This window comes from Polistes canadensis, unplaced genomic scaffold (assembly GCF_001313835.1).
Source record: "Polistes canadensis isolate GaletaPanama2010 unplaced genomic scaffold, ASM131383v1 scaffold_10, whole genome shotgun sequence".
In the NCBI taxonomy this organism is placed as follows: Eukaryota; Metazoa; Arthropoda; class Insecta; order Hymenoptera; family Vespidae; genus Polistes; species Polistes canadensis.
The window spans coordinates 1,126,102-1,138,244 of record NW_014569557.1 but is presented as its reverse complement, the minus strand read 5'-3'; the positions used below and the strand labels follow the sequence as shown (position 1 = coordinate 1,138,244).

The following is a 12,143-nucleotide window of genomic DNA, read 5'->3' as shown; positions in this document are numbered from 1 at the left end:
ACAATGCAAGATCTCTTTTTTGTGGATCATAATTTTACCGAATGCAACAACGATAAATTTAATCAAGTAAGAAATAACAAATAATAATAAACGATCGAGGTTTTATAAATCAACGAGTAATTACGTAATTCTTTTCCGTTTTGTTTATTTCGATTAGCGAATAACTAAATCTTATCCTTTGCACGTATCAAAGCCATTAAACAATTCCGAGTATATTCAGAATTGCACGCGTTAGTGAGATCGTAAGTGGATGATGTCAAACTCCTTTTCGTTTCTTTTTCTTTCTCTTAGCGAACCCTAAATGTCACCCCTTAAAACGCGAAGGGTTTGCTTAAAGAAGAGAGAGTCTACTGTCGTTCTTCCTTTTCTGTCATCCTTCCCGTAGCACATCTATCTCTTTCTCTGTTTTTTTCTCTTTTACTAACACAATTACCACGCGAATCTCTCCTTGAGTATTCATTAAAAAGAGAAGAAGAAGAAGAAAGGTATAGTGGTCGCAGGAGGGAGGAACTTAGGGCCGTAGTTACGATTTTGTAGGGTTAAAATCACCCTACAAAAGGGTGGGAGCCACCCTCGAGTGTCATTCAACGAGGATTAATAGATACGTCGGTTAACGTGGGCGCACGAGGGGGCGCACGAGGGGGTTACTCACTAGGGGAAAGGGGGGAGGGTTTGCCGAGGTTTGTTGGTGCTCGTCGAAAAGGGAGAATTCGACTACTGGTGAAAGAAAGAAACAAGAGAGAAAGAAAGAGAGAGAGAGAGAGAGAGAGAGAGAGAGAGAGAGAGAGAGAAAAGAGGAGGGTTGCGTTTGGTTTGTCGCCGAGAAGATGCTGGAAGTAATGGTTGTTGTCAAGAAACGCGCTAGGGGGGCATTAGGAAGCGCTAATTGAATGTTTTGCCACGGCACAGCGGATATCTACCAAACGATTTGAATGATTTCGACTAGAGTGGCTCCATTCAAGGGAGAGAGAGAGAGAAATTGTAATTCGATTCGCACATTTTTTACGGCTCACCGCGATTACTCCGATCCGATTATTATTTTTTCCTTTTTTTTCTTATCCAGTTTATATGTCACGCTCGTTTATTTACGATCAAGATGATCGTTACATTGTATAAAAAGATTACGACCGTTCGCTTAATTTAACTCACTTTTTTATATATTTTTTTTGAATCAAATTTATGCGTTTGACTCAATGTAATATCGTCTCGCCGAATTTATTCGTAGTTTACGAATACTAACGAAATTAAGCTAATTTGTTTAAAAAGAGATAAACTCGATAAACGGATGTTTAAATGTGCGCGTGTTAAATGAATAGAATTAAATAGATTTGATTGTTCGAATATTTTGATGATCGAATTATGCGCGAACACGAGTTCAACTCTTTTACCGTCGCTTCCGTACTATTGTGTTTCGACTAATGACATCGTGAAGAGAGAACTTTTTTATTTGTCGTTTTCGTTTTACGACCAGTTGTTTTGTATTTTTTATATGTGAGTTTGTATGTTAATGAACATTAAATAATATCTCGAAAGAGATATTAATAAAATGTACCTCATATAATGGCCGGCGGCACGTTGATGTAAGTCCAGCTCAATTTTGTTGCCGTTGTTGAGACTTTGTCTCAAATTCAGTTTATTTATTCGTTAACTTGAGAGCTGGTTTCACTTCCGTACTGTGTACGCTCTTCGTGCACGTGCTTTTTCACTCCGTCTGGTATGGGAATACAATTTCTTTCGACTTCCACGTTGTGAGGGCGATTGTTTCTTACTGGTTGTAATTTCTGATTTATACTAACTAGTAGAATTCATTTGAAACAATTGAATCAACTGACTGAATTTAATGTTAATTACTTTTTTATTTTTTGTTATTTATCTGTTTATTTGTTTACAATTTGTCCGTAGATATTTGGTAAATTGTTATATAAGTGTAAAAAAGGTAGCACGTGAACAATAACTCAATGATACCGTGTCCAATGTTTTCGTGTATTTCGCGTAGATTTATTTTTTTACTAGATTTCCAGGTTGAATTCTTTTGAGCCTTGTAGGAATACATTAACTGTAGTTAACATTGGCTAGATTATGTGCAAATCAATTCTTCTTTTGTATCTGCAGGTTTTCTTGATTTTTTCTTGCTAGCAAGATGGAATTTCGAACGTGATGGCTACATAAATATCGAAATACCATTAGAGGTGCTTTGAAGAGATTCGTGACCCTTGTAAACCAGGTAAATATAATTTATCCCGTTGATATTTTTATTGTTCATCCACAATAAAACTACAAATTATTCCTTACAACCAATTCCTCAATTCTATCCGAATTTCGATAGAACAAGTGATACAATAAAACAATAGCAATTAACAACAACAAAAATCACTACACTACTGCTGCTTCTGATTGGTTCATATTCACTCGTAGTAGTAAAAATAATTGTTTCTTGATATTCTTCTACAATAATTAATCACTTTTGTCACGCTTTCCAAAATGTCCAGATAACAGGTAATCCACGGTATATAAATTGTTATACAGTTGTCTTTTGATCTTTATTTTCTTTCTTGATCTTATACAGCATTAACATAAGATCATACGTACGATCTTAAAATGCTGAACAACAACTAAATCGCGATCCATCTTTGAAAATACGTACGTTCCTACTCCGATGACGTCGTAAAAATTAAAAAAAAATATATTCAAGTATTCAGAGTTATATTTATAATTAGAGATGATATAACTTTATGCGAAAGTATAAAGATAATATAAGAGAATTTATACTTCGATAACATGAGGAAAGAACGTAGTACGCGAAGCGTAGATCTTTCTTCGCGAACGACTGTTTAAGAAGTGTACCGCGCACGAAAATTTTCGAATAGAGAACCTCAGCTCGGGATCATCCGAAAGTCGTCGGAAATCGTTCTTGGTTTCCCCACCACATTTACTGACTCAGCCACTAAGCTTACAGTAGCGTGCGACCGAATAACCGCGACTGCCAATCGCGCGAAACGAAGGCGTGGCTACTTCGCCTACGACCTACGTCGCGCGTTGATTGGCTCTCCTGGGCATTTCGTGTCGATATGAATCTCTCTTTCTCTTACGAACAAAATGTCCCACGAACTCTTCTCCATTCTCCTCGTCTTCTCCCGTAGAAAGTACCTACTATATATTCCTTTTTATTCTTATTACATTTGTGGCAACCTTATCTTATAAACTAACCGGACTTAATTATCATTTAAACGGTAATCCTCGTGTTTCCTTTTCAACTTATAATACTCGCATTACATATAATAACTTTCGTACATCGATTAACCATATCGGCACGATAAAACAAATTCAAATAAATAAATAAACAGATAAATAATTCATCGTCATTCGTATCTTACGATCTACAATGAATCCCTTAATATAGATATTTTTGCTTTTTGTTTTATAATAATTCAACTACTACATTAGGACAAATAGTAGAATGAAAGTTAAAAAGAGAAATAGAAGCAAGATTTTATTTGATACGACACGCTCAACTTCAGTTTCGTTTCAGCTCAAGAATCTACTAAAGGGGGGTGTAGTTAGAATGATGGGGGAAGGGATAGGAGAAAGAAAAGGAAGAGGAAATAGAAAAAGATATGTTCTTGATGATGGCCGATCGTATTCGAGAGAACGCTCCTAAGAATGAAAGTAAGAAAGTGACTTCTCTTCTTCTCCCCTTTCTATCCATTCCTCGCCATTTTCTTCTTTATCTCGTTCTCCTTCTTAAAGACACTTTTCCACATTCTTACCTTTTCTTCTCTTCCTCCATTTTCTCGCCTCTCTTCTTCTTTTTACTCTTTCTCCTATTCTGTACTTATTTTCTTCTATGCGCGAAACTTCGAAACGGCTCGCTACGCGTACAAAATAGTTGCTCTACCACCGTTTTGCGCTTTTCTCTACTTCTACGATGTTGTTAAAGCGGATAAAAGAAAGTTTTTCTTTTTTGCTAAAAATATCATTTATGCGATATTCCCTTGAAATTATTTAATATTAGAAATACAAACAGTTAAGTACAATTATTGTATATTTTTTTCTAACAGCTAAATCTATTAATTAGTAAATAAATTAATTATAATAAATCTATTAATTAGTAAATAAATTAATTATAATAAATCTATTAATTATCAAATAAAATAATTATAAATAAATCTATTAATTATTAAATAAAATAATTACAATAAATCTATTAATTATCAAATAAATTAATTATTCTCTCAAATTTTTTTCAGATTTTTTTTTTCAGAATGTAGACGATAATTTTAATAATTATTTTTTGTCAATTAAGAATGAATACAATAATTTTTTAAAATATATAATATTGGAGAGACTCAATTAATTATAACCGGTAATTTTGTTTGTGTTCAGTGGTTCTAGTGTTAAATCAATAATCTTTTTGAAACTGTTAATTCATTTTGCTGCTTTTTTTTAATCAAAAAAATATATTAGTATACTTATACATAAAAATTTACTACGTCAATGGAAAAAAAAATGGTTCTCGTTAATGGTGTCACGAAGTGGTGCGAATTACAAAAGATTTTATAGAGCGTTCGATGTCTCTGTATTTTGTATATGTAGACACTCGATTCCACCCTCTATGAGTCCATCGATCGCCTCTTGTTTACTCCCAAGGGCCAATGAGGGTACATCATCATAGACGACGATTGGATTTCGAGTCTACCACCCCGTCGTCGATCTAATAATTTAATCGTTCCCATTTCAACCTACTTCGATCTAATCTCCCTTTTTCGAATTATAAGATTTAATAATTCGTACACTTTTTCACGGTTAATTTATTTAATAATATTATAATAAAATTGCTTAAACGAAACCTAATATTAGATGTTAAAAGTTTCAATCACAACTGTATAATACTTACTTATATTTTCCTTTTGATTTTCGTATTTCTATTAATAAATTTGTATTATTAGAAGTACAAAAATTAATGAGTTATATACGTCTCGAAGTATTGAATAATTAATAAATTAATATTATATTCATTTTATGATATCTATTTACAATTAGAATGTAAGGATAGGTATTTATAAAATGTGCCAACGTCGTGAACGCAGTGTTTATCGTTAGAAAGATTTATTCGTTCGACAACTACCCTTCGAGCTTGAAAGCAAGGACGTGCACGTGCTCTCTCTGTCTTTCTCTTTTATTCCATGGGACATTGTTGTACGCGTCGTGGAACATGTAACGTATGAATATCTAATGCACCCCATCGACAATTAAATTCGGACAATATGTTTTGTTTCGAGAGGGGTGGAGGAACGTTCACCACCCTCTCGAACTAAGGACACGAGGGGTGAGGTTTCCCGAGGGGGGTTCCATTGCTCGAGGGATGCTTGGCCCTTCTCCCTTTTGCCACCCTTCTCGACATTGAATAACACCCTAAGTGTAAATCTTACCGTCTGTGTCTATGTATCCACATAGAGCACGTAGATAATAAGTTTGACCAACGAGGTTAGTGTTTGCGAGATTCTTATCAATATTAGCTCGGTCAATTTTCAATATTTTATTTTCAGATAAATGATTTATTGCATGGCCTTACATTTTTTTTTGAAAATTTATACACACACACGCGTTAATTATCTTATTAATAAAATTAAAATAATGAGCGAGCGAGAGAGTCACGTGAGACAATTCATTATTGTATTTTGATATAATATAACACAGGTATTGGGTTTTTATGTCGCATAGCTTTTCCCTGAGGAGCCAATAAAGTTTTACGTTTGTTATTGGTTCAATCACGAAAGGACTCTACGTTGGAGAATCTAACAGTTGAGAATCTAAATTGTTACATTTCAAAGTTTATAGTTCGAAAATTCTAATAAAAATAATGTATTATTGGTCACGTTTAAACACACAATTAGAATGACGAATATTTATCTTTTCTATTTTCAAAGGATTTTGTCCATATATAAGGATGAAATTTTATTCAAGCAATAAAAACATATTCAACGTATTCTTTATTATTTTTATTTTAAATTTATTTAAATATTTTCATTTCTGTATGTCGGCCTTCAAACTTTTTATTTGAAATACTTTTCTTTAACCCTTCGATATTCAAAAAAAAAAAGGGAATAATGGTGACAGGGATAATAAAAATAGCCTGTCAGTACAATTTTTATAGATTTCTATAGTTTTTTATTCGGAGTTTATGTTTTATAGTGCAATAAGTTTTTTTTCGGTAACTGGACTTTTGACTTTGATTTTCTACGATTATAGATTTTTCTTCTTTTTTTTTTTTTTTTAAAAGGATCAATGGTTTTTTGTTGACGCCTAATAAACAGTTTCTAAACACATAAATTATTAAATACATTCACGTTTTCTATTGTAATGTTACCTTCGTAACTAAAATTTTATTCAAAAAATTTCTTTCTTATGATAGAAATAGTTTTTATTCTATTTCACAATAGAATTCTTGAATCTATTTTTTTCGTGAACGGTAACGTGGTTAACCAATAAAGGAGTATTCTATCTTCTCTGTAAAATGATTCGATAGATAGCAGAATAGAAGGACTAGAAAATGGTGGGGACTTGACCAATAAGAAAAATCCAGAAAAAATTCTGATTTGTTGAATAAAATATATATCTCTGGTGAATAAAATTTGAATCTGATCATTCCTGTCCTAATTTTTACATTTATACATGGATTTATTTAACGATAAATAAAACTAATAAATAAAATTTATGTGAGTAGATATCTATTTTTCCCAGCTTTACAGCCAAGTGGAGTGATTTGGTTTACATTTTTTAAATTAAAGCGAGTATATAGTTCAAATAAAATTCTACTTTATTCGTCTCTCGATATATATTTATTGAATATATATTTATTATTATTAATAATATTTAATATGTAATTAATTATAATTATAATTAATATTAATAAATATATTTATATTGAATATTTATAGAATTAACATTTTACTATGCCACAGAACCTAACACTGTTGTAATTTTTCCGGAATTATTAACCCATAAAGAAATAGTTGAATGATTTATTAGTTGTATTTAATTTATACTAAACGTTTTGTTCAATCAAAGGGGAAAAAAGGAAAACCATTCCTAAAAAACTGGTATTCAAATGAATATTTGTTTGTTCATTTGTTTGTTTATTCAAACATTTACAGAAATTACCCATTGTTTCATAATCAGAATAAATATTGAAAGATATATATATAAAGATAATATAAAGATAATATAAAAACATAATACTGATAAATAAAATAATATAAATATAAATAAATAAATAAATTAAAATATAAAAAAGAGCAATAAAAAGAAATTAAAGAGAAGAAAAGAAAAACAAAGTTATAGTTATATGGACTGTTTATTTTGGAAGTGGTGTAAGTCCATTTTCTGTTGTTTTGAGAAAATTAAAGGTTTGCATATTGGTTAATTTAAAAATATTCATTAATTATATCAAGTTTGACAATGTTTCTATTAATTTATCGATATGTAATTTGATTATATACACTAGTTTTAGGCTAATTTAATTAAAATAATGTATATTTACAGGCTGCAAATGGACTTACACCACTTTCAAAATTAGTCAAATGTTAAAATCGTTTAATTTCAGTTTTATAAAATCAAATATCACTTAAAATATATTTCATATTAATCCAATTTTGTTTACAAATAATAACAAGAAATAAAGTAGAAGTAGTATTTTTTATTTTGAACGTTAATTTTATTGATAAATTTAACATTATTAGTAGTATTTATTTATGCTCTTTATGTAACAGTGTTTTTAAATATTTATGATGCATAGGAGGTATATATATTTTTTCAAATTTTGACTGGTCTTTCCGGACATGTAGGTGATCAATTTTAAGTCTTAAATTCTGTGTCTTTCATCAACATTTTATATAAAATAGTATATGGTGCACTTTTCCGAAACCTTATCAAATATATTTCCAACCAATTTATCTTTTTTTTTATTATTGTTTCTTGTTATCTATTTTTTGATTGCGTTCTGTAGGTTCTCCGTTGAAACGAAATTCTCTCGTTTCATTTCATGTAAAATAAATTTATTATGTTGTCTACACTGTTTTATAATATCATAATATTCCTGTGGTGTATACAGGAAATTCTTTTTTATATTATTTTTTTATTTTTTTATAGAAATTGGACTTACATCACTTTCATAATCAATAGTTACGCAATTTCTTTTACCGGCCAATTTTAAATCGGATAAAGCATTGACATTTTGTAAGAAATTAAATACTAACTAGTTATAAATAGAAAGTTTACACTAAATTAAGTATAAATTCTATGATATTTAATTTTTTTTTTAAAATGGACTTACACAACTTTCAAAATAAACGGTCCATATATTGACCCTTTTTAAGGATTAATACCTACTAGGTCCGAAACCTAAGCTTGCTAATATTTAATAACAGTTCAACAACGAATCAGAAAAGCAAGAAGTCTTATTAGTTGTTGGAACAAAACACGATGAGAAAATGAAAAGGGAAATGGGACAATGATAACGGGAGAAAGGGATAAAGAGGGGTAGAAAGAGAAATAAATAGAGGGATCAAGGATAGAACTAATACCTAGCTAATACTAACCAGTAAGTCCTTTAAAAGCATCCGACGGAAACTCGAGGGTTCCGGCATGGATATCATCATCCTCCAGCCACCTACTTACATGCGAATTTGCACCTACAAAAAGGGACTTTGTTCAATTCTAACCACGAATGTCCTCCAATGGAACTTCTTATGCTCCTTTTATCATATTATTATCCATTCTTTAATGACAAAATTATTTCATAAAATTTGGACAATATAATTGAGAATCAATAATAAAATTAAATTTATAACAATCTTCTTAACAATTTTCTATAGGTACGTTTACTAAACTAAATAAAATTATTTTCAAATAATAAATATTACTTTATAATATAAGTATATATATATATATATATTTTCTTTTTTAATATTTAATAATAAAATATATGTGTGAATATTTTTTAATAAATATTTTAATAGGTCATTTATATTATGAAAATAGTATGAGTAGATTTTTGATTAAAAAAAAATGCCAATGCATAATTTTGAGAGATGTTATATTTATAATTAATAAAAGTTATGTTTTTTTTTCTTCTTAGAATATTTTTTTTTTTTATAAATAGATTTACACCAGTTTGATTATAAACGGTGCAAATATCGTGAAATCATTTAAACAAATACTTTAAATAATGACATTATTTTTCAATATTAAATACAACGAACATTTTCGGAAATTAAATTAGATCAACTTTCGTACATAACGATAAATTGGATGGTAAAATAGGGGGAAAATGAAAAAAAACTGTTGGACTCCCCGTGTTTTACTTCTCTGTTTTGCGCAAGCGTATAAGGTATACCTTTTATTTTCCCTTCAAATACTTACGTAGGATTGATGGATGAAAATAAGACGACGCGAATCCAGAATAGAGCGGCATCACCATCGAATGCTATTCCCAGTGAGGAATACAGAACGGAATACGGGATACATTGAGGTGGAATACAGGAGAAATACAGGAATACAGGACGAATAGAAGACGGGGCTCTCAAGCTTTTAGCTCAGGCAAATAAATCGTGGTTTGCGAAAGAGCCAACATTCGCGGATAAATTTCTCTCTCTCTTCTCTCTCTCTCTCTCTCTCTCTCTCTCTCTTTCTCTCTCTCTCTCTCTCTTTCTTTTTTTCTCCCACATACAAATACACACGTACTTCTATTTCCTTCTTCCACTTTTCGTTTTTATATCTCTTACGACACCTCACGTATTTGACGTATGCCATCTGTTCACGCTAGAAAAAAATGGGAGAGGAAGAGAAAGAGAGAGAGAGAGAGAGAGAGAGAGATTTTTTACAATTCCTTTTTTTTTATTTTACGTATTTCATTTATATTTTGCTTTCCAATAAAAATAGGCAAAGAAACGTTGTATCGAAAAAGAGAAAAGAAGAAATTCTTTTTCTTCCCTTTATTTAAATAAATGAGATTATATTTTGTCAGGATAATAACGGTAAATAAAAAATAAAAGATACAGAATATGTAATCTCTAGTTTCCTTTTTCTAAGTTCTTTTTTTCCCGGTACGATCTATCGATACTCATTGTGAGATTTACACATCGTTGCTTATTAAAGAAAGGCAAAATCATTCATGTTCCTATATTTCTTTTTTTTGATAGGTGTATTCTTCCGCATTCTTCACCTTTCAAAAGTAAAGGAGGAATATCCAGGATAAGCTGAATTTAGGATTCGAGTTCTTTATAGTTACCTATGTACTATTCTCAGCTACTGGTCATCGCATTTTTTTTTTTTTACTTTATTTTCCTTTCATTCTTTCTCTCTCTCTCTCACTCTCACCCTCACTCTCTTTTTTTCTCTCTAATGCACATCGATACGAATCCGTTCACGTTGAAATTAGACTCTTTCTGTATCCTTCAAGATCCTCTTACGTTCATCTCGAAATTGAGCTTAGGATTTTTTCTCTTTTTATCAGAATACTCTATACATGTTCTTGAAAGGTGTGACCTTCGTTGCTCCGTTCTTCTCCATAAGATTCTCCATTGCTTATTGTTAAATAAAAAAAAACAAATTTAACTTTTCCTATAATAATATACTTTTTTGTAATAAAATTTAAATGAATTGAAAAGTTTAATAATCCTAATATATAATATTATATGTATAAAACTATAAAATAATATAAACAATATATATTATATAATAAAAATAATATAAAACTAATACGAAATGAGATATTTAAGTGGATTGATTTAAACGAAACACTCTGTATAACTTCAGTTAAATCGTGTAACTAGTCATAGCGTATCTGATCGTTTCCAATTAGTACAAAATAAAAAAGAAAAGTGAAACAACCTATAATAAATTATTAATCGTGATATAAGATCTGATTTTAAAACTCAGGAAGACAACGAGTTGGGAGACTTTAACACGCAAACGATACGCTTGAATAGATATCGGACAATATTATCTACGCTAATCGAAAAAAGAAGAAGAAGAGAAGAAGAAGTAGAAAAGGAAGAAAAAAGTAAAAAGAAAAAGAAGAAGGATGACGATGGACGATGATCGAAATTCACGGAACATCTCGTTAAATAGGAAGAAAAGAAATCGCAAGATCTCCGAGTGCATTTAACGGCGACACAATGGACGAAGCTGGCTATCCTTGCGAACTAACCGATTGTTTGGTACATTTTTCCCACAATGGACCAAGGAGAGAGACGAGGGTGCCTTTTGGCTCGCACGCCACCAAAAAAGGGGACCAGACTATCACCTTCCCCCTTCGCCGCCCTCCTTTCTTTCCTTCTCTCTCTCTCTCTCTCTCTCTCTCTCTCTCTCTCTCTCTCTCTTTTATTTTATCTTCCTCTCACTCTCACTTTTTCTCACAATCAGTATAATTTTGTTCTTCTCATTCTCTTTTTCCCTTTCCCTCACTCTTAAATTTATTCTTTCACTCGCACTCTTATTATCTGTCTTTCTTATTCTTTAATTCTCATACTATGATACTCTCTCTTTTTCTATTTCGATTGAGTCGATCGCCAATTGACTGACGTTATCGGTCCATCTTCGAGATTAGGAAGATTGGTCGGAGAAAGGCAGCCAAGAATATATACGCGTAGTCTCTTCTTGTGTGTGCCTTTTATTCCTGCGTGGTTCCAATACCTCCTGCGTGGATCGCCACGTAATTCGAAGCTACCGGGGAATAAGAGGGAGAAAAAGCCAAGAGATTTTCAATCCTCTTCCATCCCTCTCTCGCTCTTTCTTATTTCATTCTCCCTATGGCATTCACGTATTTTAACAAAAATACGATTACGCTTTACGAAGAAAGGAAAACGTCCGTTGCAGTTGTCATCTAGACGAATCGTATTCTCCGATCTTTTTCGATCGATTTTAAAACATTATTTCGACAAATAATAACGACAATGGGTAATACAATATATTCTACGCGTTTATCTTTATTAATTATTAAACATTTAAACATGATAAATGTAAGATAAGTTCAACTTTAAGATAATTATACGTATGTGTGATTAGATGAAAAAATTAAAAATCTGTTAAAAGAAAATATTATTAATACAAATAATATGACGATTGTTAATAAGATATTTAAT

At 31.1% G+C, this 12,143-nt stretch overlaps 1 protein-coding gene across 1 annotated transcript in view; it reads right to left on the bottom strand.

Moving 5' to 3' along the window:
- LOC106793040 (transcription factor Sox-19b-like) overlaps positions 1-2,872 on the bottom strand; it is a 32,546-nt gene extending 29,674 nt beyond the window's left edge. The window contains exon 1 of the mRNA XM_014759630.1: positions 1,553-2,872. Within this exon, the coding sequence (XP_014615116.1) occupies positions 1,553-1,557 (5 nt within the window). The 5' untranslated portion in view covers positions 1,558-2,872. The remainder of the gene's footprint in view (positions 1-1,552) is intronic.
- Positions 2,873-12,143: the final 9,271 nt, after the last annotated feature.